This window comes from Rattus norvegicus, chromosome 8, assembly GCF_021556685.1.
Source record: "Rattus norvegicus strain SHRSP/BbbUtx chromosome 8, alternate assembly SHRSP_T2T, whole genome shotgun sequence".
NCBI lineage: Eukaryota > Metazoa > Chordata > Mammalia > Rodentia > Muridae > Rattus > Rattus norvegicus.
This window is the reverse complement of record NC_141541.1, coordinates 79,151,349-79,179,233: the sequence shown is the minus strand read 5'-3', so window position 1 is coordinate 79,179,233 and position 27,885 is coordinate 79,151,349. Positions and strand designations below refer to the sequence as shown.

The 27,885-nt window shown below is 37.9% G+C and overlaps 1 protein-coding gene across 1 annotated transcript in view; it reads right to left on the bottom strand.

The window, feature by feature from the left end:
• Adam10 (ADAM metallopeptidase domain 10) overlaps positions 1-27,885 on the bottom strand; it is a 125,055-nt gene that overhangs the window by 26,390 nt on the left and 70,780 nt on the right. The window contains 5 exon segments of the mRNA NM_019254.1: positions 93-256; positions 6,257-6,440; positions 8,196-8,288; positions 10,291-10,443; positions 13,590-13,690. Of these exon segments, the coding sequence (NP_062127.1) occupies positions 93-256; positions 6,257-6,440; positions 8,196-8,288; positions 10,291-10,443; positions 13,590-13,690 (695 nt within the window).

Here is a 27,885-nt window from a genome sequence, read left to right as displayed (position 1 = left end):
CACTCATGTGTTCATTGTTGTACTGCAAAGTATCGCTGAAGATAAAAGTCAAACTAATTGCTTTACATTTTTAATAATTAGGCAGTACTCACTGGAGATCCAAAGTTATGTCCAACTTCATGAGCAAAAGTAATATGAGAGACTTTGGGAGGCACGTGAGAGCCATAGTTCTGAACAGTAATGATGCCCGTGTTCAATGACTTCTTCTTGCCATCTGAATACAACTTGCTTTTCTCACATATTCCTCCAGAGCTTCCTAATTCAGATTTTAAAATAATAATAATAAAAGAAACTAAATTAGTTATCTATTCCCATACCAAAAACATGCAAACAATAATTAAAATCATTACATGGAACTTAAACATTTATATTTTTCGATTCAATGACTAAATGTACCTAAATGATTCAAATACTCCAATTAGTTCAAGATCTTAAAATCATTTAAAACATTAATGGTCCCTGCAAAGAAACCCCAGGATTTAGTACACAATCTTTACATATTTTTTAGCATCAAAAAGTCAATTTTTCTGCCATTAACATAGCAAAACATTTCTATTTCTTTTAAACTTGAGTAAGTCCACATTTACACTAAACCAAAGCTTATACCCCTTCATCTTTTAAAGGGAGAACTTACAAATTAAATTTAAGTTAAAATATCCTCAATGTTTTACATTCTGCAAAAGAAACTTCTGCAGAGTTTGATGGGCATCATCATGTGCCCACAGTCCTGGAATGCACTGTATCACTCATCTGTCAGTGAGACACGAAGTGACATGGACTGAAGGACTAAAGACGGGAAAAAAGAAGGGTGGAGAGAAGGTGGGAAGAAAAAAGAACAGGAAAGCAAATATGGGAGAATATGAGCATCTGGTTGGCCTGGTGTTCACTGCACTATTCACACAACTCTTCAGCAGCTGTGAAACTTAAAACAAAACAAAACAAAACAAAACAAAACAAAAAAAACCCTGAATTGTGATTTTGATGTGCCCTGAAATCATTTTCAAAATTTAAAAGACATTACTGAGGTCACAGGGAGTGGGGAGGTCTGCTAGGGTGGGAGTGTGGCAGGGCATCCTCTTGGAGACAGGGGAGGAGGTAGGGGATAAGGAACAGTCAAAGGGTGGAACAGGAGGGGGATAAAGACTGGACTGTAAAAAAATAAACTACAGAATAAAAAAAATTACTTGAAGTAAGCATAGTAACCTATTTTGTAGTTTGTCTTTTCATTAAAAAGAACTTTGGAGTTCAAGATCAAAATGATAACAAATCCCAGCCAACGGCAGTTACACAAAATTAATAAGAGACAAATAAGAAAATCAACTCAACCAGCTCATCGATCCCTGCACTGACAAGAGTGACCTCTCCTCGTGTTTGTCTTGTGTCTGAGAGGGTCCACCTGTGCTCACTTCCCCGCATTTGCCATCTTCTTGATCTCAGACTCCCAATTCTTTTAATTAATTTTATGATTTAGCAAGCTAAAATCACAATGAACTTTGTGAAAAATTGAAATGAAGACTGAGCCAAGAGCAGATTTAGCCCACAAGTCTTCAAATGGTCTCTCTTTCCTGAACAGAAAACAATAAAGAAAATAGATATTGATTTATGAATATTTATCTTTTTCTGAAGGTGACATCATTGTAGGAACTAGGAAATTAAAACTATGAGTAAGTATTCTGTAACAATTATACAACCACATGTTAACTTTGCAAAAATAGTAAATTAATATCCTGCCTTAGTAAAGATTTGTCATATGAAACATCCAAAGTAAGTCCTTTCAAACTTGATCTAGGCATAGAAAACTCCAATGTACATCTTTAGAAGTTAAAAAAAAAGATTAAATGGCACATTAAAAAATTCTGACATATTTATGTATTTAAGTCTAGCTAACTTAGCAAGATCATATATGTTTGAGAATACTCTTCTTAAACATAGTCTCTGTGATATGCATATTGCTTAACCTCCTAAATAACTCCTCTGAGTCTTAAGTTTAATATAATCACAGACTTAATACATAAATTGGAACAACTCAAACCACATGAAAAATTTACTAAATTTTATTTTATAAATTATAGTTTTTAAATACTACAACTAGTTTTGATATACGAGAAAGTCAGTGACAGGACGACTCAGTAAGCTGACTGTAACTCGAGCTCAGTAACTACAGCATGCCAGTGTTTGCTGCAGAGTTATCAGAGAACCAAACTTGTGATTAATGAGAAGTGAAACTGATTAACACTGAGACTGGTTAATACAGGTCAGAACATACCTGAACAAGCCAGAGAAATATATTTCAGAGTGTGTTAAAGAGGTTCAGCAAATGAAATGAAACTGAATGAAGTTGATGGCTATCTAACCTAGACTTTCTGTAACCCTAGAACTAATGCTTGGGAACCTGCAACAAGAAAGCCCCAAGCTCAACACAAAGTCAAGCTTACCTGTCTACAGTGAGCCCTTTTACTCAAAACAAAATGTACTTTGTTATAAAATCATCATGATGACAATCAAAATGATAACAGGTTATCTGTTTACCACTGAAGAAAACTGTATAGTTTCTTCACTGTAGAGTGTTCTGTTTTGACTTTCTCACCGGGTGCTGATCAAACACTAGGCCTTGTATATGCTAAGCCTGTGCCTGCCACTGGGCCACACCCCCTGTGCATCTTTGAATAGAACCAGACTCTTTTCTGATGGCTCCACTGTAGGCAGAACATAATTTTAAGTGGGAATCTCCAGGTAAACTCAGTTCAACGGGTAGATATGATTTTCTTGATCAAAGGCACCTAAAAAAAAATTTCAAATAAAGGAAAGTACTAAGAAAGAAGAAAACTAGAGAATCTTTAGTATACATGGTGTCCTAATTCCAACACAAAAGTAAAAGAAGAGATTATTCAAAAACAAAACAGCAAAAGACATAAAGGCCAGAAAGTTACTATTAAAGATACTTCAACCCTCATTGATTTTCCTGCATCAATTGGGTCAGCAAAAAAGACAACCATAAATAATCTACATACATATTTTGTGATAATTAACCACACCATAACAAAATATCTATCATATTTTTGAATAGTAAAATAACTTCAGAATTTAATGAATTAAATTTAGGGCAAATTATAAAACAGGATAAGAATTAATGAAGATTAATTAAACCAAAAAATGAAAGATTAAGAAATATTAAAAGACTATAAACTCAATAAGTCAGCTAAAGTGTTATCTAAAATGAACAAGATAAAAGCAAACATAATTAAGACTTATAAGCAGAAAGATGGAGTCTCAAAGGAAGGAGAGAAGAAAAATTATAACACAAATTATTTGATGCAAAGTAATTTACTGGAATGTATTTTAAAAAGCAGGTAAGAGCTCAGGGCTCTTAGTGCCACTACTATTCCCACAGAACTTTAACAATGACTCCACACAGTAATGCTCAAGTATAACACAGTTCCCGTGTTCACCTTCTTCTCTTAAGAAAGAAGGAAATGCAATCAATTAAATATAAAATCTACTGGGGAGCAGAAACCATTACCCTGGAATAATCAAGCAGATTACATACGTAACATCCTTTATAAAAGAAAGTGTTTATCAAACTCAAAATTAGCTCAGTACTGAGGACAAAGCTGCTGGTGTTATTTCAAGGCACAACCCTATATTAAGGCAACTGAGTCAAGAGAGAAAAGACTCCTTTCCCTCACTCTGACCTCTAATCTGTCTATACTCTCTAAAACAGCTTTTGGAAAAAACCTTCCAAGACCCAGAGTTGGAAATTTAACAGTCATGTTAGAGTACATTTCACAACTGAAATAAAAAGTTACTAACACAGAAAGAAAAAGAACAGAGAAGGGGGAAGTGAGGATAAAGGTTGGGAAAAAAAGTCATATATTTTCCATTCTCACTGCTCAGTCTCTCTTTGCTCCTGATAGGCTAAAGTAGAGTCCTGCTTCTCTCATACATAGAATCTAACCAAAAAAAAAAAAAAAAAAAAAAAAAAAAAAGGAGCCCACAAGTCACACTGTTTTCAACCTAAAACTCTACCCAGCACCATGTTAACAAGATGAGCAGCATCACAAAGTAATGGTTCAAATATCCCAAAATCTAGACATACAAGCTGAGTGTCCCTAAGCCCACAGCCTCATTTGATCATAAAATCATCTGACTTCAGCATAAGATATCCTAGAATCCAGCCAAACAGTGTTCTTCAAAACCAGTGGGGGGAGGGGACTCTCCATAGCATCTGCTTCGTTTTTCTTTAACTCTAAAAACTATTCTAAAGAAACAGAAAAAGGAATTTAAAAGGAAATTAAGCAGTTATGTATATAAAAGACATGAGGGCCTCTAAAGATTTCAATAAAGTTTGGCCAAGTTCCCAAAGTATCCACCTCCCCCCATTCCTTTGTTTTAGAGACAAGCTCTAATAGGTAGTGAAGACTATCTTAGGACTCAGGATTCCAGGCATTTTTGATGAACAATAGTCTGTAAATGAAAATGCAAAATGGTAGCAGTCATTTTGGAAATTGTCGTGCTTGCTCTGGGGGTATTTGGTGAGTGAACATCAGAGGCATAAATAGTTTTGGTGGTTCTCAATCTCACACTTTAGTGAGCTGCAATGTCATTTGGTAGGCTTGTTCAAAGATTGCTGAGATGCAGAACAAGAGTTCCTGATTCAAAGGTGGAGCCTATGAACCAGAACATTTCTCACAGGTCCCGGGGGAGGCAGGCACTGCTAGCTATATTCCCCAGGATGAGAACAATAACTTACCCAAGAATATCTAGAACATATGCAAGGGAGATCCAAAGAAATACCCAAGCTTTTATAATACTCACTGATCAATAGTAAAAAGGAATCATTAATCTTGTGGGGAAAAATGTCCAGCTATTTCAGGGGAAAGAGAAGAAATTTATAAAACCTGAAACATCCTGGGAAGGAGAGAGCTGAACAACTTGCGACAATGCAAGAAGCATGAAAAGAGGACTAGGCACAGACAGACTGACATAGCACCAGGTAAGAGAAGCAGTCCATGGCAGACATCTGTACCTAAGAGACACAGCAGTCAAGTGCACTTTATGACATGGGGAAAAAGAAAAGGAAAGCCTTGAAAATAAAAATATGGGTGTTTACCGTTGGCTTCTTTAAAAAAAGCAAGAAATGTAAAATGAAATATACTATTTAAAAACATAGAATATATAGAATAAACCATAGAATAAACCAAACAATGAGAAAACTATGCTTTATACCAGGTAAAGAAGGGTCAATTTGTGAATAGAAATGAGGCATCAGATGAGAAATCATTGCTTATGACTCCAAAGTTTATGCACAACTCACACTCCACACAGCCACACTCATATCCAAAGAATCTGAGCTCCCTTCTACCTATCTTTCAGTGACTGATCTGAATCTGCCAACAGTTCCCTCAAACCCACTGTAATGGGAAGGGGACGGCTCATCTCAGCCTTCTCAGTGTTGGATACCATCCCCACAGTGAGCTTAGATGATGCCCACAGAGCTGTGTGGCACTTATGCTGCTGCCTAGATTGCCTTCCAGGTAGTACATCTTTGCTGTTAAAATAAAGGCCAGAAGAAAGCAAATGAAGATATGTTTTCTTTCTTTCTACCTGCTGCTCCTGGCCAGAGTTTCTTTCTCTCACTGCAGAACATAAGAATGTTGTTGTTGTTGTTGTTGTTGTTGTTGTTGTTGTTTGTTGGTTTTTTTACCCCTTTTGACAAAGCAAAAACCATTTTCCCCTCTTGACTTTCAGGCCCCATTCCAAGGAGCAGGCAGGGAAATATAGTAGAATTTAGCATTTAGCATTTAGCTTTTGTGGGAAAACTTAGGTTTCCCTTTTATGGTGTCACACATACTACTTCTTCCCACAAAAGTGTTAGCTTCTGGAAATCCCAAAATCAAGGTACTTCCCAAACTTCTCTTTTCTTTTTAAACTTTTACTTATTTATTTGCTTAGTTACTTGAGATAGTGTCTCCCTATACACGGTCCAGGATGGCTTTAAATTTACCTTACCTCCTGACTCAGCATGAGAGCCGCGATTGTTGGTGTGTGCACCACAGGCCAACTCTTACATTCCTTTCAAAATAAAAGGCTGCTTCATCTATTCTGCCATTTGCTTTATATTATGCATCTAGTCTTAACCCAGGTTATATGAATAAATTTCTGTACAGGCATTGTTTTCTCCTATACTTAGTAAAACTCAATCTTCCCCCAAACTTGCTTTTTCTTTCAAGTATTAAGACATTGTTACACAATCTACCTGAAGGTGCTCCAACCCATGCCAGACCAAGAACACCATCATCAAAATCCCGGTCCGTGAAGACATAGGCCAAGCAGTAGTCATCATGATTCTGCTCAGAATTCAACTCCAGGAACTTCTCCACACCAATATTTGGGAAACGGAAAGGATTTGTAGGATCTTTTTCATCAGATGTTGTATTGATCTAAAATCAAAAACAATGGATGATTAATAAATAAATTAATAAATGGAAATTAATAAATGAGTATTGCTACCTGTTCTTTACCCAGCCCCTCCACAGACCTGGACAAAATTCTCCTGCGTTCCAGAGATGTTCTCCCTGCACACAGCCCTGAACCGACTGTAGAAACCATAAACACACAGATAAAAAGAACAAAAAGAGAGCAGGGCAAAAAGAGTGGAGCTGATGCTATTAAATGTCTCAGCAAGGATATGCCAGATTCCTGAGCAGGAGCATGTAGAGAAGACACTGTGCCTCTACCAGTTCTGATAAAGGATGTGTGGCTTCTCAAACTCAGGTGCCGGAGCAGGCTTTATGGGAGCTCTAAGAATGGGACCAGTGCAAAGACATAAAACCTATCATCAGCTTACAACTAGAACTAAGTATGAATGCAAGGCTCAGTTTACCAGATTCTCCTGGTCCTCTTGCCTTGATAGCAGGTAAGTTAACCCTAACTAACTATTTGATCCATTGTTTTCTTGGATATACACAAGAATTTTGAATTCTACTTTCACCTCCCTTCTCGTACTGTTTAAGTTAAGTTACTGCAGATCTTTTATCTGATACTTGGCTTAGTCCCTCCTTTATAATCTGAAGAACAGTTAACAACAGACTTTTACAGCTTTGGGAGAAACATAGAGTTTAGTAAATGATTGGTACTCTGAAGACATATTTGTATCAATAAAAAATATGACAGCTTCAAAGATTGTAACTGAGATTGTAATTTTCATTTAAAACAGTACTACTTAAATATTAACTACCTGTTTTTAATGTAGCTAAAATTTAGGTTCAGTTTTTAGTTATAGCCATTATAACAGAAATGTCAAGAAATTGCAACCAGTACCCTGTAGTTCAACAGTTTTGAGAGTTACAAGTGATTTTACCACAAAAAAGGATTTCATGGTCAAATTTTGAGCTTTCTTGGAGGACTTCTCAAATCTGATATATAACATTCTAAGCTGTGAAGTTTCAAGATTATAATAGTAAGTGTTTCTCCAAATTTTAATTTTATTTAAGCACTGTATTTATTTCCTCAGCCCTAGAATAACAAGTAGGGGACACCCAAAACAACATACACAAAGCAAACCTTAAGAAACTAGTAATGTGTTCTGGGGGACAGGGGGAGGACAATGAGTATCAGACAAAAAAAAATACTGTTTTACCTCGACTGTAGTCACAATTAAGGCCTGGTCGATTTGATTCTTGTAGTGGTATGTGTATATGCTCATGTGTTATATGCATGTGAATGCAAGCATGTTTGTATGGAAGTCAAAGGTTGACCCTGGTGTCTTCCTTTAATAATCTCCACTTCATTTTTGAGACACGGATGTTCCTTAAACCTGGGGCTCATTAAATTAGCTAGCAAGCCTAGCCAATGAGCTTCAGAGATTAGCCTCTCTCCGCTCTAAAGATAAAGTAAAAAGCAAGTATTTTCTTTCTTTTATGTTAACTTGATCTTTACTAATTTTTTAACCTTAAGATTTAATCATTTTTATTTTATGTGTGTTTTGCCTTCATGTATGTAAATAAATCGCAAGCATGCAAGTGTCCATGGGTACCAGAAAACGGCATTAGATCCTCTGGAAGGAGTTACAGACTGTTGTGAGCCATCATGTGAGTGTTAACCAAACCCAAGTCCTTTGGAAGAACATGAGTGCCTTTAACTGTTGACCCAGCCCCCTTAATACTTTTTAAAATGTCTTTAATAAAGTTCCTTACTCTTATGCGTTTCACCATAAAGCTGATGTTACGGATTCCGGAGAAGTCTGTAGTCTGGTAAATTGTATCAATTGCTTTAACATGACTGGATATCTAGTAATTAAAATAGAGAACAAAATATTTTAGGGGCAATGCTAAAATATGAAAAAGACTATTAATTTCTCTTTGTAACATCAAGAGTCATTTATGCTGCACATTTAAATTTTAAAATATGTACGCCATATGTTGAATGAATGGAAAAGATGAGTGAGCTAGGGCAGAGAATGGATACTCTTGTCTTTCCCAGGCTCTGGCTAATCAATCAACCAATGAATCAATCAGAAAGTGTACCCCTACATCAGCCCTATTAAAAACTTCATCAATCCAGCTTGCAGAGTCCCATTCCCTCTGCTTTTCACACACTGCTGACCTTAATGCCTGGAATGTCTTTATTAGTCCTTAAGACTCAAACACCTTCTACAAAGATCTATCAGTCTCAGGGCATGCATTCCATCCTCAACAATAGCCCTTCTGTTGCTGCACTGACATGAATTCCAAAAACTCTGATTACTTTCTACAACTAGGCACTGTTTCAAAGGTCAGAGATAAACTAATAAATGAAATAGAGAAGGTCTCTATAAATTAATAGAGTTTTACTGTGATGAAGTATACAGAAAGGAGATAATCTGAATATAAAATAAAAATGGTTATATCTATTTAAATTCTAAAAGGAAATAAACTTAGTGAAAGAACACAAGAGGTGTTTGTTTACTTAGCTGACTCCCAACTAAGCATTGGCTCTAACCACTCTACATGCGACCTTCCAACTTCATCCACAAAAGAACACACTGGCTTCCACCTAGGTGGAAATATGTATGTGTGACTTCAAAACTTGTTGAGAAGACACAGAAGTCGGTCAAGAAGTAGCATTAATGAGAATATTTCAAAAGCAGTCTACACTGACAAACACTCCAAGGAGTAGGACAGCAGTGCTGAAGGGTCCATCCTGAACTCACGTGCCTGGCCTCAGCTGCTCCCAAGGCTTAGCCCAGTTTCCCCACTGTTTCTGCTCCACGCACATCTGTGGTAATTCAGACATTTCTGCAGGCATGATTACATCCCTTGCTTTACTTGGAGTCCCTCCCTCTGTACCTTTAGCTTTCCTCTTTCCCTCTAAACTCCCTATCTCCTTCAGAGATGTGACTCCTCCTTAAAGGGTAACTTAGGGCTACCCTACTCCTTAATGAATGTCCAAGAACACTTTCTCTTCAAAAGACACTGTGGCTATTTAACATTACCCATGTGCCTCTATTATACTGTCTCTCTTCAAGGTTCTTCCCTGCCCTTTAAATATGCTCACTGTTCTCCATTATCCCCAAATTATAGCTTACTCAATCCTTTCTATTTCTCACATCTTTTAAAATGTCTATCCCTACCACCAGAACATAATCATCATCTACACCACAGCACTTCCTTCTTCTCAAGCTCAAATCCTTGGTCAAAAATACATTTAACAACTTTCCCTAGGTTCTTCAACATAAAAAGACATTTTAAAGGGTACCCTAAAATATTCTATTTTCATAAAGATTTTCATACAGGTAGAGCAAACCTGTAATCCCAGCACTCTTAGGAGGCTGAAACAGAAGGATTACCATGACTTCCAGGACAGCCTCAGAATAAAGTTGAGTTCAAACCATTCTAGGCCTCAAAGAACTTGTTCTCAGCAGGGAATGTGAGGGACAAATATAAATAATAATTTTACTTGGAAAATGCTAAGTACAATGAGACACAAAGCAGAAATTATATACTTCTAATTTAAAAAATTCCTGTTTTCTCTTGCAAAATCCAAACAAAAAATGGAACAGTTTTCAAAGTTTCATACTTGTTCACCACGCAAGTCACTAGGCCCAAGTCCAAAACACTAAGTTTCAATGTTACTTACAACTTTAAAAATTGTTTCCTTTATCTCTCTTCTGATTGGCAACCCAGAATCTAAACTGGTCTTTCCCTCTCCTCTGCACTGTTTACAGACTTTCCTGTGGCACAACTGAAACAATAATACACTACATAACAAAACAATGGGAGAAAGGCATCACACAGTGAGTAACTTTAGTACCTGAGCAATCACAGCTTCTCGTGTTCCATAGTATTTAAAGAACAGGTGATCTGTCTGGATATAGAGCTGACAAGTATTTCTCTCAGCCAGAGTTGTGCGCTTTTTCCTCAGGAGCTCAGGACCCATACTAGCAGCATGCTCCTCTGAATGTGCCTGTATGTCAGAGTCATTTCTGATAATTAGCTTGTTTTATAATTATAGTTTTATAGTTAAGAACACATGTTAAACAATTTTAAATCACAAAGCTTTGCAATACCCCAAGTAGTTCTAAAGTCACTAGAAAATACCTCATAGTATAAAAGGGCCATTAGAAGTAAGAAAAAAGGTAAGGAGTGTGGGGTGGCCAGTGGACACCAAAAGCTAGAAACGGAGGACCACCATGCTCTGGTGTTCTATGGCTTAGCAGGGCAACTATGTTCTACTACAGCCAATGACAAACTCCCAAAGAGATTAAGAACACACACACACACACACACACACACACACACACACACACACACACACAGTTCCACCTAAGGAAGTGGAAATGCTGAGGACTCTGATCATCATGTACTACGCGTGCACCAAATCAATAAATATGTACAAATATCACGTCGCTTACATTTTGTAATATTTAGAATTTACTTAAAAACAATACTTTTGTCTATATAATATTCCCCACATGGATAACATACAAACAATTCCTTCATCTTTAAACATTTTCAAAGTGTATAAAACACATTCATTTAAATGTAAAGCAAGTCTTAATAACCATGCATAGTAATTTAGTATCATCTTTTCATTCCCACCTATGACCTGGTCTTAGCAAATTCATCTCCTACAGGCATTTTCTCTGGCTCAGCCACTTCACTAAAGCTGGACTTTGAACTGGTTTTCATACTCTCATCTTTGCAAAGATGAAAATGTTTTTATTCACCTGAATAATATATTTCAGTGAGTTCTTATTACTCTAGAAACAAAGCTCTCAATTCTTTATATGCTGTAAGAGATCAGTACTGCACAGCCTTTATTTACCAACCAAACACTCTTTTTCCATGTTGCTTCCAGAAAAGAGTCTATATGACCCAAGCCTACTTACTCTCTATGGTCTAACTGCAGACGCCTTTTATGATTCCCCAGCACACAGCCTGCCTATCTCCCACCATTCTTCATACACGCTTATGCACTCTCTCTGGAACCATTAGTGTCTTTCCTCAGACAGAGACTGTTAGTTCAGCCATTATATATATCACTTCTCAGAGCCATGCACCTGTCTTCCTTATACAGTAGGACCTTGCAGTTATTATCTTTTGCTTAATTTCTGTCCCTCACTCATCAACAACTAGAATATACACTTTTGAAGAGGAACCACGTTGTGTTCTTCACTATATTGTTATCAGCTAGCAGATTTAGCAGAAAGTATTTCTTTAATGAATTACCACTGTTGCTGAATTCAAACACTTGAAAATGTTTAAGACATCAAAAACATCATTTTAAACCTAATTTGATAGTCACACAGAACTTAAGTTTTAAGCTACAACTCCAAATTTACATCCACATTTTATGCTTTCCTTCTCCCTTGACAATTTATACAAACTTAAATGCTGTATTATGTTCACAAAAGAGGTGCAATAGTGTGATAATGAATGTTTTAATTTGCTTTCCTAGAATAATCATTTTATTCTATATATTATAAAGACTATATCATTAAAATATACAATTTAAAAAATTTTAAATGCTATAATAGGCAAAAGACAAATTCTACTGGGCTAGTGATATAGTTCCGGGTTAGAGAGCTGGCTAGCATGAATGAGCCCTATTCAATCCCCAGTCATGGGAGAGGGACAAATCAATACAGCCCTAAAACAGTACATTTGGAGGAAGCATGTCTTTAATACTATTTTCCTCAAGATACTCATTTAGGTGGTTTCTAGGTGCCAGTCTGTTCAGCTTGAAAGTGACTGAAAAGTACTTCATGGGCCCAAATTTGTGTTATATAATTTATATTTACAATCATGTTACTTCTTACATAAATGATTTTATGTTAATCTTAGCTATACTTAAAGTTGTATATACAGTTTGTTTTTTTAAACTTCAGGAGGAAAGTCTGAATGCTCCAATACAAAAAAAATTTTTTGAGTAAAAATTTCTATTATTCTCAAATATAAAAAAGACTATTGAGTTAAGAAGTTAACATAAAAAAAAAAACAAAAAGAGAAGTTAACATAAATTAAATGGTCAAGTTTATTAATCATATAATTCAGAATTTCCATATCTTTATTGGGCTTTATCCTTTGTCTATTTTCTAAGAAGTAAACTAAAATCTCTTGTCATACAGTCTTTCTACTGCTCCTTTTTGGTTACTCAATTTTAGCTGCATTGTTCTGTTTAGAGACAAGCCTCATATAGCAAGGCTGGCCTTAAATCCAAAGTGGAGCTCAGGACAAGCTTGAAGTTCAGATCTTCTTGCCTGTGCTTCCAAGTGCTAGGAATACAGATACCTTAACAAGGGCGCTACAGCCCCAGGCCCTGCTTTATATACTTTGAAGTTTCAGTTTAATGCTACAACATGAGGGAACTAGACCTTTAAAAAAAAACATTTATTTTACTAATCTTTTCTTGCCTAAAGTCTACTTTGATATTAACCAAGTATATATAATATTGGTGGGAATTTGAAATATTTTTATCTTGTATATTGTTCATTTCGGCCTTTCTAGATTCTTATGTTTTAGAGGAAGAAGTTAACTTAGAGATAACCATATAATCCTTAAGTTAACAAATCAAATATACTTTTAACTATTCACAGAAAGTTTAAGAACCTGAGAAGACATTCGTTATCTTTTAGACTGCCTCAGCCTCCCCATACTGGGATTCTAGCCTGGTGTTCACCACCATGGGCAGCTTCACATATTCTTAAAGCCTGTTTTCTCCTGGAATGTTTATCTAGCATTTCCCTAGACACTTAAATTTATAATACCTGAGGGCATTGTAATCTAGCATAGAATGTTTGTGACGAAAAAGTTTTAAAAATCAAACGGAAAAAGGGAATGATCAATGTGTAATTAAATGTCAAAAGCACTGAGCTTTTATTTAGGGTTAATAATCATCTTGGTTTGTCTAAAGACTCAAGACTTTTAAAACAGGTGATCACCACCACTGTACTAACTGCTAAGTTAGGTGCATGGTCTCTTGAAGTACTAAATGAGAATATTTCACAGTGGTATAAATATTTCACAACTCCCGGAACATATGTGTAAAAGGAAGAAACACTGGCCCAGGTTCATTCTGTTTCTTAACTTGGCGAATGCTGAAATCCTTACCCGAGTTCCTTCCTCTACTCCAGTCATTTGGTATTTCCTCATCCTTTCAAAGACGGAGTGATCTGCACAGCCCCCCTGTGGGCCGTATTTATGGGGATAGTCTAAAACAGAGGAGAAATACCATCGTTACACATTTAGACAGAGCCAGCATCTTATCAATAAAAATTACCGATCCTAATTTGGGACTGGAGAGACAGTACAGTGGTTATGAACCTCTTCTTCCAGCCTCTTCTAGAACACGTTAGTTTCAATTCCCAGCACCCACATGGCAGCTTACAACTGACTGTGATTCCAGTTCCAGGGGATCTATCCAATGCCTTCTGTGAATACCAGACACAGATACAGGGTACAGACACGCACGCATGCAGGCAACATGCACACCAAATAGAAATAAAATTTAAAAACTAACTATGATAATTAATGAAGGCCATAAATGTTTGCTGAATATTCATGAGAAAGACACCATGTTGGGACCTGAACCCTAGCAGGTGTATTCCTTGATAAAAATCTAGCTTTTTGTCTGTGAACTTCTGAAGTCAAAAACAGAATCATAATCATTCTTTATTTTGGACTTAACTTTCCCATTTTGGATATACAGAGCATCTTAAAACTGTAATTTTTAGCTGTTTTTGTTTAATTTAGATGAGTCATTTAAGTGCTTATTCCATTCTCTCAACATGTCTTTCTTACTAAGTTCATGAATAACTTTACAATCCAATCCAATAACCACAATTAAAGAGAAATTACAAAATAAAATGCCAAGACACAGGTAGGACAGTACACACTGAAAAGTACTTGAGCAGTAACTGTAGAAACCAGGAAAGTGAAATGGAACCATTGCCAGGATGCGGGTTAGGGAACAATAGAGAGGGAGTGGCAGGGTACAGTGATCTGATCAGGAATCTCTTTTCCGAAAGTGAAGGACTCCTAACGAAGAAGGTGGAAAGACTGTTAAGGGGAAGGATCTGATAGGAAAAATGGAGAAAAATGAGCTCTTTTAGAAGGAGAAAGAAGGTAAAATAACAGTAAGGATGTCTGAAAAGGGTATAGTATGATAACAGAATAATAGCATGATAAGGAACCATGCTATTAATTATTTACCTTAAGAAAAGACTTATAATACATAAAATTCTGTACATAAATGTACTTAAATAATTTTAGTGAATTTCTCATCTGGGCTGACAATGTTCCCATCAACAGTCAAAAACCATAAAACAAAACCCCCAAAACCAGACATGAAAAGGTTGATTTGCGTTGTTGGTCAAGGTTGTTCAAAAGATTCCCAAAACATACTGCCTATTGCTGTCGCCCTTTGTTGATCCCAGAGGTGGAAACAAAGTCCCTATTGCTGAAAATCAAATGCACTTCAGAAACAAGGGCTGGATACCCTGAACTGGAACTGACCTAAATGCCCCTCCCTCAAGAACTAGTTTTCATGGTACTAAGGAGACAAGGAGCTAACAGTGTGGTAGGACCACACATACGTTGGAGCCATCCAACAGCTCTCTAACTGGGTTTAAGACTTGCTTAAGAAGAAGAAAACCATTTCAAGTACTGGAAACCTAGCTAACTGCTCAGTACTAGTGAACTCACAGTGATTAGAGGAGACTCTACAACTACCACTTTGCTAAATAAACCAGCATAATTTCTAACAACAATCTAAACATTTGTCCTTCAACCCAGAAGTATAGTCTTCACCCCACATCAAGGAAACCTCTTTCTGCAACAGAGACCATTACAGAAAACCACAACCAATCAAAATGCAAAGTTGAAGCCCAGTCCCACTGGTTCTATCTACAAAACACTCCCACAGGGAACACTGTAGAAGAGAAGGCAGAAGGATTGTAAGAGTAAGAAGATCTGGGAATCTGCTGTGAGATTGTGTCTCCTAGAAATGTCAGAAGCTACATCCATAAGGTCTCACCAACATGACTGCCCAAACATGAGCTGAATATGGATGATGACACCAATGGACATGCCAAAGTAGACAGGGAAAAGCCTACAATGCCCCGTCCCTAGGCAAAGAAGTATAAGCAACTAAGGAATGCTAAGAGCAGGAGAAATGGTTTTCCCCAGGACTAATGGGTATCTAACAATCAGTAGAACTGACTTGGAAAGGATTAGGAAGTGTGGCCTGATTGGAGGAGGTATGTCACTAGAGGGTGGGCTTTGAGGTTTCAAAAGCCCACATCAGACCCAGTTAGCTCTTTCTGCCTTATGGTTGTTGTCTTAACATGTAAGCATTCAACTACTACTCCAGACATGCCTGCCTGTCTGCTGCCATGCTCCCTGCAATCATGATCATGGACTCACCCTCAAATGGTAAGCCCCCAATAATCTCTTTCTTCTGTAAGTTGCCTTGGTCATGGAGTCTTCACAGCAACAGAAAAGTAACTATGACAGCGGTGACTAGAGAAGCAACTGAAAAACAAAAGTTCTACGAGTACTGACATACTAAATGGTTTATCATATAAACTGTGGTATTTAAAGTTTTAAATTCCTGTTCCAGGATGAGAAGCAAATAAATTACTATTCAATTAGTATGCCACGTTCGTGTTTTTCCTTTGAGTCAGTACATGGTTCCTCTACATAAATTCCTAAGAACAGTGTCAATATTTCATGTAATAAGATCCCATTTTAACATTTACCTTAGGCTAATATATGTTTTTTGTTTTTTGGTTTTTTTTTTTTCTTTTTTTTCAGAGCTGGGGCCTGAACCCAGGGCCTTGCGCTTGCTAGGCAAGCGCTCTACCACTGAGCTAAATCCCCAACCCCCTAATATACGTTTAATAGGGAAAAATATTCAATATTTGATACAATTTTTACTGAACTGAATGAGGCACTCTCCTCCAAAGGACTATGCTTACAGTTTGGATTATGAAGTTTCTGAAGTAGTTAGATCCTCACCTCCCAGCCCCCACCCTCAGCCACATTCAAAACTGATCTTACACTCAAATGAGTAAACAGACATAAGACCACACAGATGATATTACTCCCAAATAAATGACTACTGAAAATAAGAATTTCAAAAGACAACCTCTGCGATTGAACCACTTGCAGCAAGTTTGACAATAACATTCCCCAAATGCCTCCCTCCTCTCTTTATACCTCAATACCACCTGCAATTAAAAAGAAAAAAAAAGAGTACTCCTGATCTTGGCAAGACTTTTATCATGAAGGGGTGTTGGATTTTGTCAAATGCTTTCTCAGTATCTAATGAGATGATCATGTGGATTTTTTCTTTGAGTTTGTTTATATAGTGGATTACACTGATGGATTTCTGTATATTGAACCATCCCTGCATCCCTGGGATGAAGCCTACTTGATCATGATGGATGATCATTTTGATGTGATCTTGGATTTGGTTTGCAGGAATTTTATTGAGTATCTTTGTACCCATATTCATAAGGGAAATTGGTCTGACATTCTCTTTCTTCGCTGGGTCTTTGTGTGGTTTAGGTATAAGCCTAATTGTGGCTTCACAGACGAATTGGGTAGTGTTCCTTCTGTTTCTATTTTGTGGAATAATTTGGACAGTATTGGTATGAGGTCTTCTATGAGGGTCTAATAGAATTCTGCACTAAACCCATCTCATCCTAGACCTTTTTTGGATGGGAGACTTTTAGTAACTGCTTCTATTTCTTTAGTACTTATGGGACTGTTTAGATGGTGTATCTGATCCTGATTTAACTTTGGTACCTGGTATCTGTCTAGAAAATTGTCCATTTCCTCCAGATTTTCCAGTTTTGTTGAAGATAGGATTTTGTAATAGAATCTGGTGATTTTTTTTAATTTCCTCAGATTCTAATGTTTTGTCTCTGTTTTCATTTCTGATTTTATTAATTTGAATACTCTCTGTGTGTCCTCTGGTCTGTCTGGCTAAGGGTTTATCAATCTTGTTGATTTTCTCAAAGAACCAGCTCCTGGTTTTCTTGATTCTTTGTATAGTTCTTTTTGTTTATGCTTGGTTGATTTGAGCCCTGAGTTTGATTATTTCCTGCCGTCTACTCCTATTTTTGTTCAAGAGCTTATAGGTGTGCTGCCAAGCTGCTAGTGTATGCTCTCTCCAGTTTCATTTTGGAGGCACTCAGAGCTAAGACTTTTCCCCTTAGCACTTTCATTTTGTCCCATAAGTTTGGGCCTTTTCATTAAATTCTAAAAAGACTTTGATTTCTTTATTTCTTCCTTGAGCAAGTTGTCATTGAGTAGAGTGTGATTCAACTTCCATGTGTATGTGGGCTTTCTGTCATTTTTGTTGTTATTGAAAGTCTTGGAAAGATCAGGAATTCAAGGCCCATATCTAAACATAGTAAAAGCCATATACAGCAAACCAGTAGCTAACATTAAACTAAATGGAGAGAAACTTGAAGCAATCCCACTAAAATCAGGGACTAGACAAGGCTGCCCACTCTCTCCCTACTTATTCAATATAGTTCTTGAAGTTCTAGCCAGAGCAATCAGAAAACAAAAGGAGGTCAAGGGGATACAGATCGGAAAAGAAGAAGTCAAAATATCACTATTTGCAGATGACATGATAGTATACTTAAGTGACCCCAAAAGTTACATCAGAGAAATTCCTAAACCTTCAGCAACAACTTCAGCAAAGTGGGTAAATATAAAATTAACTCAAACAAATTAGTAGCCTTTCTCTACTCAAAGGATAAACAGGCTGAGAAAGAAATTAAAGAAATGACACCCTTCACAATAGTCAGAAATAATATAAAATACCTCAGTGTGACTCTAACTAAGCAAGTGAAAGATCTGTATGACAATAACTTCAAGTCTCTGAAGAAAGAAATTTAAGATCTCAGAAGATGGAAAGATCTCCATTGCTCATGGATTGGCAGGATTAATATAGTAAAAATGGACAGTTTGCCAAAAGCAATCTACAGATTCAATGCTCCCATCAAAATTCCAACTCAATTCTTCATAGAATTAGAAAGAGCAATTTGCAAGTTCATTTGGAATAACAAAATATCCAGGATAGCAAAAACTATCCTCAATAACAAAAGAACTTCTGGAGGAACCACCATCCCTGACCTCAAGCAGTATTACAGAGCAATAGTGATAAAAACTGTATGGTATTAGTACAGAGACAGACAGGTAGATCAACAGAATAGAATTGAAGACCCAGAAATGAACCCACATGCCTATGGTCACTTGATCTTTGACAAAGGAGTAGAAAAAAGATAGCATTTTCAACAAATGATCCTGGTTTGACTGGAGGTCAGCATGTAGAAGAATGCAAATCTATCCACTCTTATCGTCTGCACAAAGTTCAAGTTCAAGTGGATCAAGGACCTCTACATGAAGCCAGATACACTCAAATTATTAGAAGAGAAATTGGGGAAGAGCCTCCAACACGTGGGCACTGGGGAAATTTTCCTGAACATAACACCAATGGCTCATGCTCTAAGATCAAGAATCAACAAATGGGACCTCATAAACTGCAAAGCTTCTGTAAGGCAAAGGACACTGCCATTAGGACAAAACGGCCTACAGATTGGGAAAAGATCTTTACCAATCCTACATCCGATAGAGGGCTTATATCCAAAATATACAAAGAACTCAAGAAGTTATTCTCCAGAGAATCAAATAACCCTATTAAAAAATGGGGCACGGAGCTAAGCAAAGAATTCTCAGCTGAGAAATATCAAATGGCTAAGAAGCACCTAAAGAAATGTTCAACATCCTTAGTCACCGGGGAAATGCAAACCAAAACAACCCTGAGATTCCATTTCACACCAGTGAGAATGGCTAAGATTAAAAACTCAGGTGACAGCAGATGCTGGCGAGGATGTGGAGAAAGAGGAATACTCCTCCATTGCTGGTGGGATTGCAGACTGGTATAACCATTCTGGAAATCAGTTTGGAGCTTCCTCAGAAAATTAGACATAGTATTCCCTGAGGACCCAGCTATACCACTCCCGGACATATACCCAAAAGATGCTCCAACATACAACAAAGACACATGCTCCACTATGTTCATAGCAGTCTCATTTATAATAGCCAGAAGCTGAAAAGAACCCAGATGTCCTTCAACAGAGGAATGGATACAGAAAATGTGGTACATTTACACAATGGAGTACTACTCAACTATCAAAAACAATGACTTCGTGGAATTCATAGGCAAATGGATGGAACTAGAAAATATCCTGAGTGAGGTAACCCAATCACAGAAAAACACACATGGTATGCACTCACTGATAAGTGGATATTAGCCCAAAATCTCCAATTACCCAAGATACAATCCACAGACCACATGAAGCTCAAGAAGGATGACTTCAGTATCGGATGCTTCAGTAACAGATGCTTCAGTACTTCTTAGAAGGGGGGACGAAAATATTCATCGAAGAAGATACAGATACAAAACGTGGAGCAGAGACTGAAGGAAAGGTCATACAGAAACTGCCAGACCTCAGGATCCAGCCCATAAACATACAGCCACCAAACCCAGACAATATTGCTGATGCTAAGAAATGCTTGCTGACAGGAGCCTGATATAGCTGTCTCCTGAGAGGCTCTGCCAGAGCATTACAAATACAGAGGCAAATACTTGCAGGCAACCATTGAACTGAGAACAGGGTCCCCATTAGAGGCATTAGAGAAAGGACTGAAGGAGCTTAAGGGGTTTATAACCCCGTAAGAACAACAATACCAAACAATCAGAGCTCACAGAGACTAAACCACCATCCAAAGAGTACACATGGACAGACCCATGGCTCCAGCTGCATATGTAGCAGAGGATGGCCTTGTTGGGCATCAATGGAAGGAGAAGCCCTTGGTACTGCCAAGGCTCGACCTCCCCCTATCCCCCGCCAATGTAGGGGAATGTCAGTGCGGAGATGTGAGAAGAGTTGGGTGGATGGGTGGGAGACTGCCCTTATAGAAGAAGGATGGAGATGGGTTAGGGGCTTTATGGATGAGAAACCATGAAAGGGGATAACATTTAAAATGTAAATAAAAAATAGCTAATAAAAAAACCGAGTTGGGTAGAAATGATCAGTTCAACAAAATACATATTTTTAATTGGATATTTTTATTTACATTTCAAATGTTATCCCCTTTCCCAGTTTCCTGTCCATAAGCCCTCTATCCCATCCCCATACCCTTTCTTCTATGAGTGTGGTCCCCTACCCATCCATCCACCCCTTCCCGCCTCCACGCACTGACATTCCCCTATACTGGGGGATCAGAACCAAGAGCTTGGTACCCAACGAGGCCATCCTCTGCTATATATGCAGCTGGAGCCATGGGTCTGCTCATGTGTAGTCTTTAGGTAGTAGTTTAGTCCCACACGAGAAATTAAGTATATAGTTATCCAAATAGCCAAGTTCTCAAAAGAAGCTTATCACTCAAAAATACAAAAATTCTTCACTAAGGATAGTTCAATGATGTGTACATACACACACACAAACACACACTCACATACACACACTTACACCTAAGGCACTGCTACAGCTTTTGTCAGTTTTGAGATAAGATCTTAACATGTTACTCTGGTTGATCTAGAACTTCCTATCTAGAACTTCCTATGTAGAAGTTGGCCTAGAGCTCACAGAGACCTGCCTATTTCTTCTGCCTCCTAGGTGCTGAGATTAAAGACACTTAGCACCATGCCCAGCTTATAATGTATTTTCATGGAGTCAAACTCACAAAACTCCATAAAACAAAATGGAACCTAGTCTAAAACTATTTCTCACTTTCAGTATTATAAATAATACAAGGATGACAACTGCGTATGTAGCAGAAAATAGCCTTGTTGGGGCTCCAGTGGGCCCTTGGTCCTGCCAAGGTTGAACCCCCAGTGCAGGGGAATATGGCGGGGGGGGGCATTAAGGGGGATATATGGGAGGAATACCCATATGGGGGAAGGGGAAGGGAGGGAATGGGGGCTTATGGACAGGAAACTGGGAAGGGCTTCCCCTTCCACTGGTGCCCCAACAAGGTTAGTCTCTGCTATATATGCAGTTGGATCCCTGGGTCAGTCCATGTATAGTCCTTTGGTAGTGGTTTAGTCCCTGGAAGCTCTGGTTGGTTGGCATTGTTGTTTTTATGGGGTTGCGCTTCAACTCTTTCAATACTTACTCTAATTCCCCCCAAGGGAGTCCTTTCTCAGTTCGGTGCTTTGCTGCTAACATTGACCTCTGTATTAGACATGCTCTGGATGTGTCTCTCAGGAGAGATCTATATCCAGTCCCTTTCAGCATGCATTTTTTAGCTTCATCAAATCTTATCTGGTTTTGGTGGCTGTATATATATGAGCCACATGTGGGGCAGGCTCTGAATGGCCATTCCTTGAGTAGCTGTTCTAAACTTTGCTTCCATATCCCCTCCTATTTATATATATTTTTCCCCCTTTTAAGAAGGAGTGAGAGCATCTGCATTTTGGTCATCCTTCTTCTTGAGCTTCCTGTGGTCTGTGGAGTGTATCTTGGGTAATTGGAGCTTTTGGGCTAATATCCACTTATCAATGAGTGCATACCAAGTGTGTTTTTCTGTGACTGAGTAACCTCACTCACGATGATATTTTCTAGTTCATTCCATTTGCCTATGAATTTCATGAAGTCACTGTTTTTGATAGCTGAGTAGTACTCCATTGTGTAGATGTATCACATTTTTTGAATCCATTCCTCTGATGAAGGGCATCTGGGTTCTTTCCAGCTTCTGGCTATTATAACTAAGGCTGCTATGAACATAGTGGAGCATGTGTCTTTGTTGTATGTTGGAGCATCTTTTGGGTATATGCCCAGGAGAGGTATAACTGGGTCCTCAGGTAGTGTAATGTCCAATCTGAAAAGCAGTTTTAAAATGAAACCTTTGGGCTGCCATATGGCGAGACCAATCCCTTACCTAGAATTTGCCTTTCTACTCCTCACACATAGCTCACTTTACACACACACAGTAGAGAATTTTTGTTTTGGAAATTTCATCTTTTAGGACATCAACATTTGGGACTTTAATCTTTTGGAGTGGTGAGGTTTTGGAGGGGAGTGGCAGGGCCTCGCCACACTGCATAGGCTGGCCTCAAACTCTTGAACTGGACTCCCGTACCTCAGCCCCCTAAAGTAATTACAACTACCCCTCTATACATTATTATGCATTGTTTATAAATTTTTGCTACTTTAGACTTTAAGGATTTTGAACTTTAGGGATATTTCAGTGCTTGGTACTGTGTCATCTGAGATTAGGATCAGCATTAGTTTTTATCAATACATTGTTATGGATGCAGGCTTGGTATTTCATCATTAATCCTAAAATGACCTAGCAAATAATATTTACTGGGTATTTTACTTCCTTCTTTATTGATCAAAGATTTGAGTTAATACGCTAATAAACACATCTATTTGTAACACGTGCAATTACATATACTTGATATTAGAGTGGATTTCTAGTCTTCATACAGTAGTCAATATGTGTCAGTGTTCAGAGGATATCATATTGCCTATATGAGCTACCGCCAGCAGGAATTGAGAGAAAGTCAGTAGAAACATATCAGAACTAATATCTAACAGGTTGTCACTCCTCACAGTTGAAAGACAGCCTAGAATTAGTAATAAAACTGCCATGCCCCTACTACCCTGTAAAACGACTACAACTATCTATAATCACGAGTTGTGTGTTTAACAACAGGAGGTGGGGGCTTACCCTGACTCTGTTGCCTGTCTATGGATCCTGTTCCCCTCTCTGGGCTGTCTTGTCTGGCCTCAGTGGGAGAGGATATAGCTAGTCCTGCAGTGACTTGAGGTGCCAGGGTAGGTTGGAAACAAGGAGGACCTCCCCCTTTCTCAGAGCGGGATAGAGGGACAGGGGAAGGGCCTGTGAGTGCGGGATTGGGAGGAGACAGGATGTAAAGTAAATAAATTAATTAATAGGAAAAATAATGTCTTTAATAAATCAGCTCCTCAAAAGTCCATCATCTGGCAAAGGTCAAGAGCATCTTCACTTTCATCATGAAGTCAAGAGCAACCTATTGTTAGAAAGATAATCGTCTTCCCCTCTCATTTCAATAGGTATTCAGGGCTATCTACTACTTTCTGTCTTGGATAATTAAAATAGCCATTAGATTATACCTGTGACTCTCCCACATACTACAGGAATTTGAAGTCACTTCCCACTATTTATTTTTAGTTCTTAACTCACTCTCACATCGTCCATCACAATTCTTTGAAACTACACCATTCCTGTTGGTGATTCCTCTAGTATATTTAGATCGTTTCTCTAGTCCACAAGTCTACTTTTGGACTTCTAATTACTGATAACCTCTTTACATCATCAGCATCCTATCTTCTGTCCACCATTATTATCTATACAATCCCTCTAGATAGACCCAACAGCCATTCAAAAACAATAAATCTTTTAATTCACCAGTGCCTATCATCCTGTGCACTAATTTTTTTTGTAAAAAAAAATTTTTTGGATAATTTTTTATTTACATTTCCAGGTTTCCCATCCAAAACCATCCTATCCCCTCCCACTTCCCCCTGTTTCTATGAGGGTGTTCCCCCACCCAACCATCCACCCCTTCTGACCTCCCTGCCCTGACATTCCCCAGTGGAGGGTGGGGGGGGTGTTCTGGCCTTGGCAGGACCAAGGACTTCTCCTTCCATTGGCGCCCAACAAGGCCATCCTCTGCTACAAACCTGTGCACTACTATAGGGCAGTTTCCTCCTGCTCATTCAGTTATATGCCATCAGGGAGCATAATTACTCACGGCATTTACCCTGAATCCCCTTGTCCCCTAGCCGACTCCCTTGACTCCCAAAAAAATCCCTTTTAAATTCAACTCTTTGCCCATAGCTCTGGTAACCAGGACTTTCTCGTGACCGTAAGCCCTGACATAACCTGGAAACCTCCACTCCACTCCACAGTCCGTTTTCAGTGTCTCTCTCATACACAGCCAGCATCAGAGAGACCTCCTGTTGTACAGCAAGTAGCACAGGTCATAAGACTGACCCTACAAACTGCTCAAACTGCGCAAGTGACCTCAATAATCAATGAAAAAGTATAACCATTATAATCTTTAAAGACTTTTGTCAAAAGACAAACTTTCTAATGTTATCAATGCATATAGGATTGAAGAATAAAAGTATTATTTATTTACTTATACTGTAATTTAAAAAACTAAAATTAGTGTTTAAACAAATAGTGTTTTTTCTCTTTGTAAATTATATTGTGCATAAGTTAAAGACAAAAATTATTCTGAAAAACTGTTAGGGTAAGAAAAAAATTCCAAGGCAACAAAACATTATTTTGTTTCAAATTCTGTGAGCACAAAATTCTCATGACAGAAAAAGAAAAAAGGCCAAGTATAAATTTTTTTCTATATACTTCCAAACTTTCTAAGAGACTATTTCCCCTGGCCACCACATTAACCACCACCACCACCACCCCCCAAAAAGGAACAATGACATTTTCTCTGTAAAATTACTGACAATGTAATCCCCATTTCTAGAAAAAGCCTTTGTTCAACTAATGAATAAGCCCTCATTGAGATGCAAAATCATAGGATGCACTGCAGTTCCCTGAAAAGGCCAAACAGTGATTCTTTCAAAAGAATGAGCAATGAGTGGAGAACATTAGCCAGTTTCAAACAAAGATCCACTTAGAGCTCCTGCCTTTCCTCCAGTTCCTGTGCATGCAAACCTCTTGCTTTTGTTTTGCTGCAGGAAACACAAATATAAATAACACATACATTGTGGCAACACCTCACACAACAAGTAGTTGACTCTCAATTATCCTCTCTACTAAAGCAGAATATTTATAGTTTGAATTATCTGCCCAGCACCACCAGTCACAAACACCACTTCTAACAGCTTCACCACCATGAGGGCAGCACCTCTATGCAGTTAAGGTCTAGGGTCTCCCCCCCGGGGCTCTCTAATAGACAAAAGCAGTTTCAAAATCTAGTAATGTGCTATTAATCAACAAATTCAATTAAATAATTCAATCCTTAATATGAACTGAAATTTAGATAGAATAATTCCACAGATAACATATGAAAACTGTTGTCATATCACTGACATGTTCCTTAACTAAGCAAATTTCTATTTATTCCAAAGTTGCCCAAATAACAATAGCCAAGAGGAGAAAGAACAAAGAATGTAGAGGTAGAGAAGGCCTCCAAATACTTCCCTGCATTCCAGTGTGAGAGGGCCCCCTTTCCCTATGATCTACCCCAACCCCAGACCCAGTTTGTAAGGTTGGGAAGGTGGAAAGAGCAGCAGACTCAGAGCATCCATCTTCCAGGAAACAGGTGGAGAGCTGACCCGAGCATGTCTAACTCACCCTGGCCTTTAGGAACAAAGGATTAGTGCTGGCAGCAGGGAATCATGGGAGTCGGAGCAACAGAGGAAATTTTGCTGTATTGTGATCAGTTATAAACAGAATCACTAGACTTTGAAGTCCAAAGGATGAACTTTTGCTGTATTTACCACTGTATACTAGGACCTAAAGAGAGGATCAGCCATTCAAATGTCAATTAAGAGATAAAGTAATCATATAAACCTGTTAATGGAATATTTGTTGAAGGCCTGGCTACCTACTGTGCTCAAAAGCAGTAGAATAAACCTAGCAGGAATTAGGTCACTAGAAAGAAGCCCTGGAGAAGATAACTGGATCCAAGCCCTTTCCTGTCACTTCCTCTGAATTCCCAGAGGATGTAAGGTGAACAGTATTCACCTGGCTCCCCACCCTGCATACCCTGTTGCCCCCAGAGGCACAAAGCAATAGGGCAAACAAACCACTGGCTGAAACCCCAGAACATAAGACAAACTAAATCCTTTCTCTGAAAGCTTTTTTTTTTTTTAAATCACAAGTAGGAGTACAAAACTAACACAGAACCTGTGAATTGTAAAACTTACAACTGAAATACATAAGAATACTTTTAACAGATTGATTTATGTCCATCTATACTGCCTGGGATGCCACATCTGTCCACAGTGTCTCCAGGACAAAGCCAATGTTTAGTGCTTGGGCTTTTTGTTTTGCTTTTTAAAATTTTCTTTTCTCAAGTTTCTCAAGCTATGACAGGCAAATTTTGGGTGGATGGATGGATGGATGGATGGATGGATGGATGGATGGACGGACAGACAGACAGACAGACAGACAGACAGATGGAGTAAGTTAAAATCAGGTAACAGCTTCTATAATCACAGATTCTTTTCTCTGGCAGTCTAGTGAAGACCTTTTGTCTTGAGGTTCAAATCCAATGTCACAATCCTCAGGAAGCCTTTCTATATCCAACTAAGGATCCCTGAGACTGTCCCACCCTTTGTTTTACAGCATTGAGCACATTCTTTTACCAAGTGAGAATTTGCTATCAAGGTGTATTTTTTAAAAAACTTATTTTTTCCTGTATATTCATAAACCAATATAATTGAATTTAATTTTCAACCAGCATCTATGGCTCTTTCTCAAAGGCATCTATCATACAAAGACATAGATTTAAAAACAACAACAACAAAAACATAGTTTCAATAGAACTGCTGGCCTTCACTCCATCAACAATGACTAGGAATTATCTATCATTTCTAAATTGCTTCTCCAAAAGTATTTAAATCTCTGTTTTACTACAAAAGACAAATTGAAAATTAAGGACTGAATTAGAAATATGGTTCAGCAGAACTTGTCCGGAACACATACAATACCTACTCTTTAAAAATTAAAAAGAAAAAATTTAAAAAGTGGCCAGATGTTTTGACTAATATGTGGTACAATTCTGAGTTGCATTAACTTATGTACCAATACTCCAAAAAAGTATTAGATGGGTGGACAGATGGACATTTTTAATTGTTATTTAAAAATAACAATTTTAAATGGACCCAGTTGTAAAATTTTAAGTTTTTTTAAAATTCAGTCTTCTTACTAACAAATTGAATATTCACAAACATTTCACCACACTGTACTAGAAACTTGAAATTAGACCCAATTATAATATCTAGAATGTATGATGAATTAATTTCTCCACTTTTGGTTGATGTTGCTTATTTATTTAAGACAGGATCTCATCATATAGCCCAAGCTGTCCTGGAACTCACTATGTAGTCCAGTCTAGCCTCAAATTCATAATCCTCCTGCCTCAGGCTCCTGAGTGCTAGACCACACACATGACCACAATGCCCTGCTAATTTACTCTTTTTGCTGCAAAACAGAATCATGACACAGTTCTCAGAAGAACAAAAATTTCAATGTTACTTCTTAGGGCTGTTTTATAACAGGCCTTTGATGTTTTTAAATCACCTTGTGCTTCTAAAATAATGAATTATATTTTAGTGTAGCTATATTTTAAAAATAT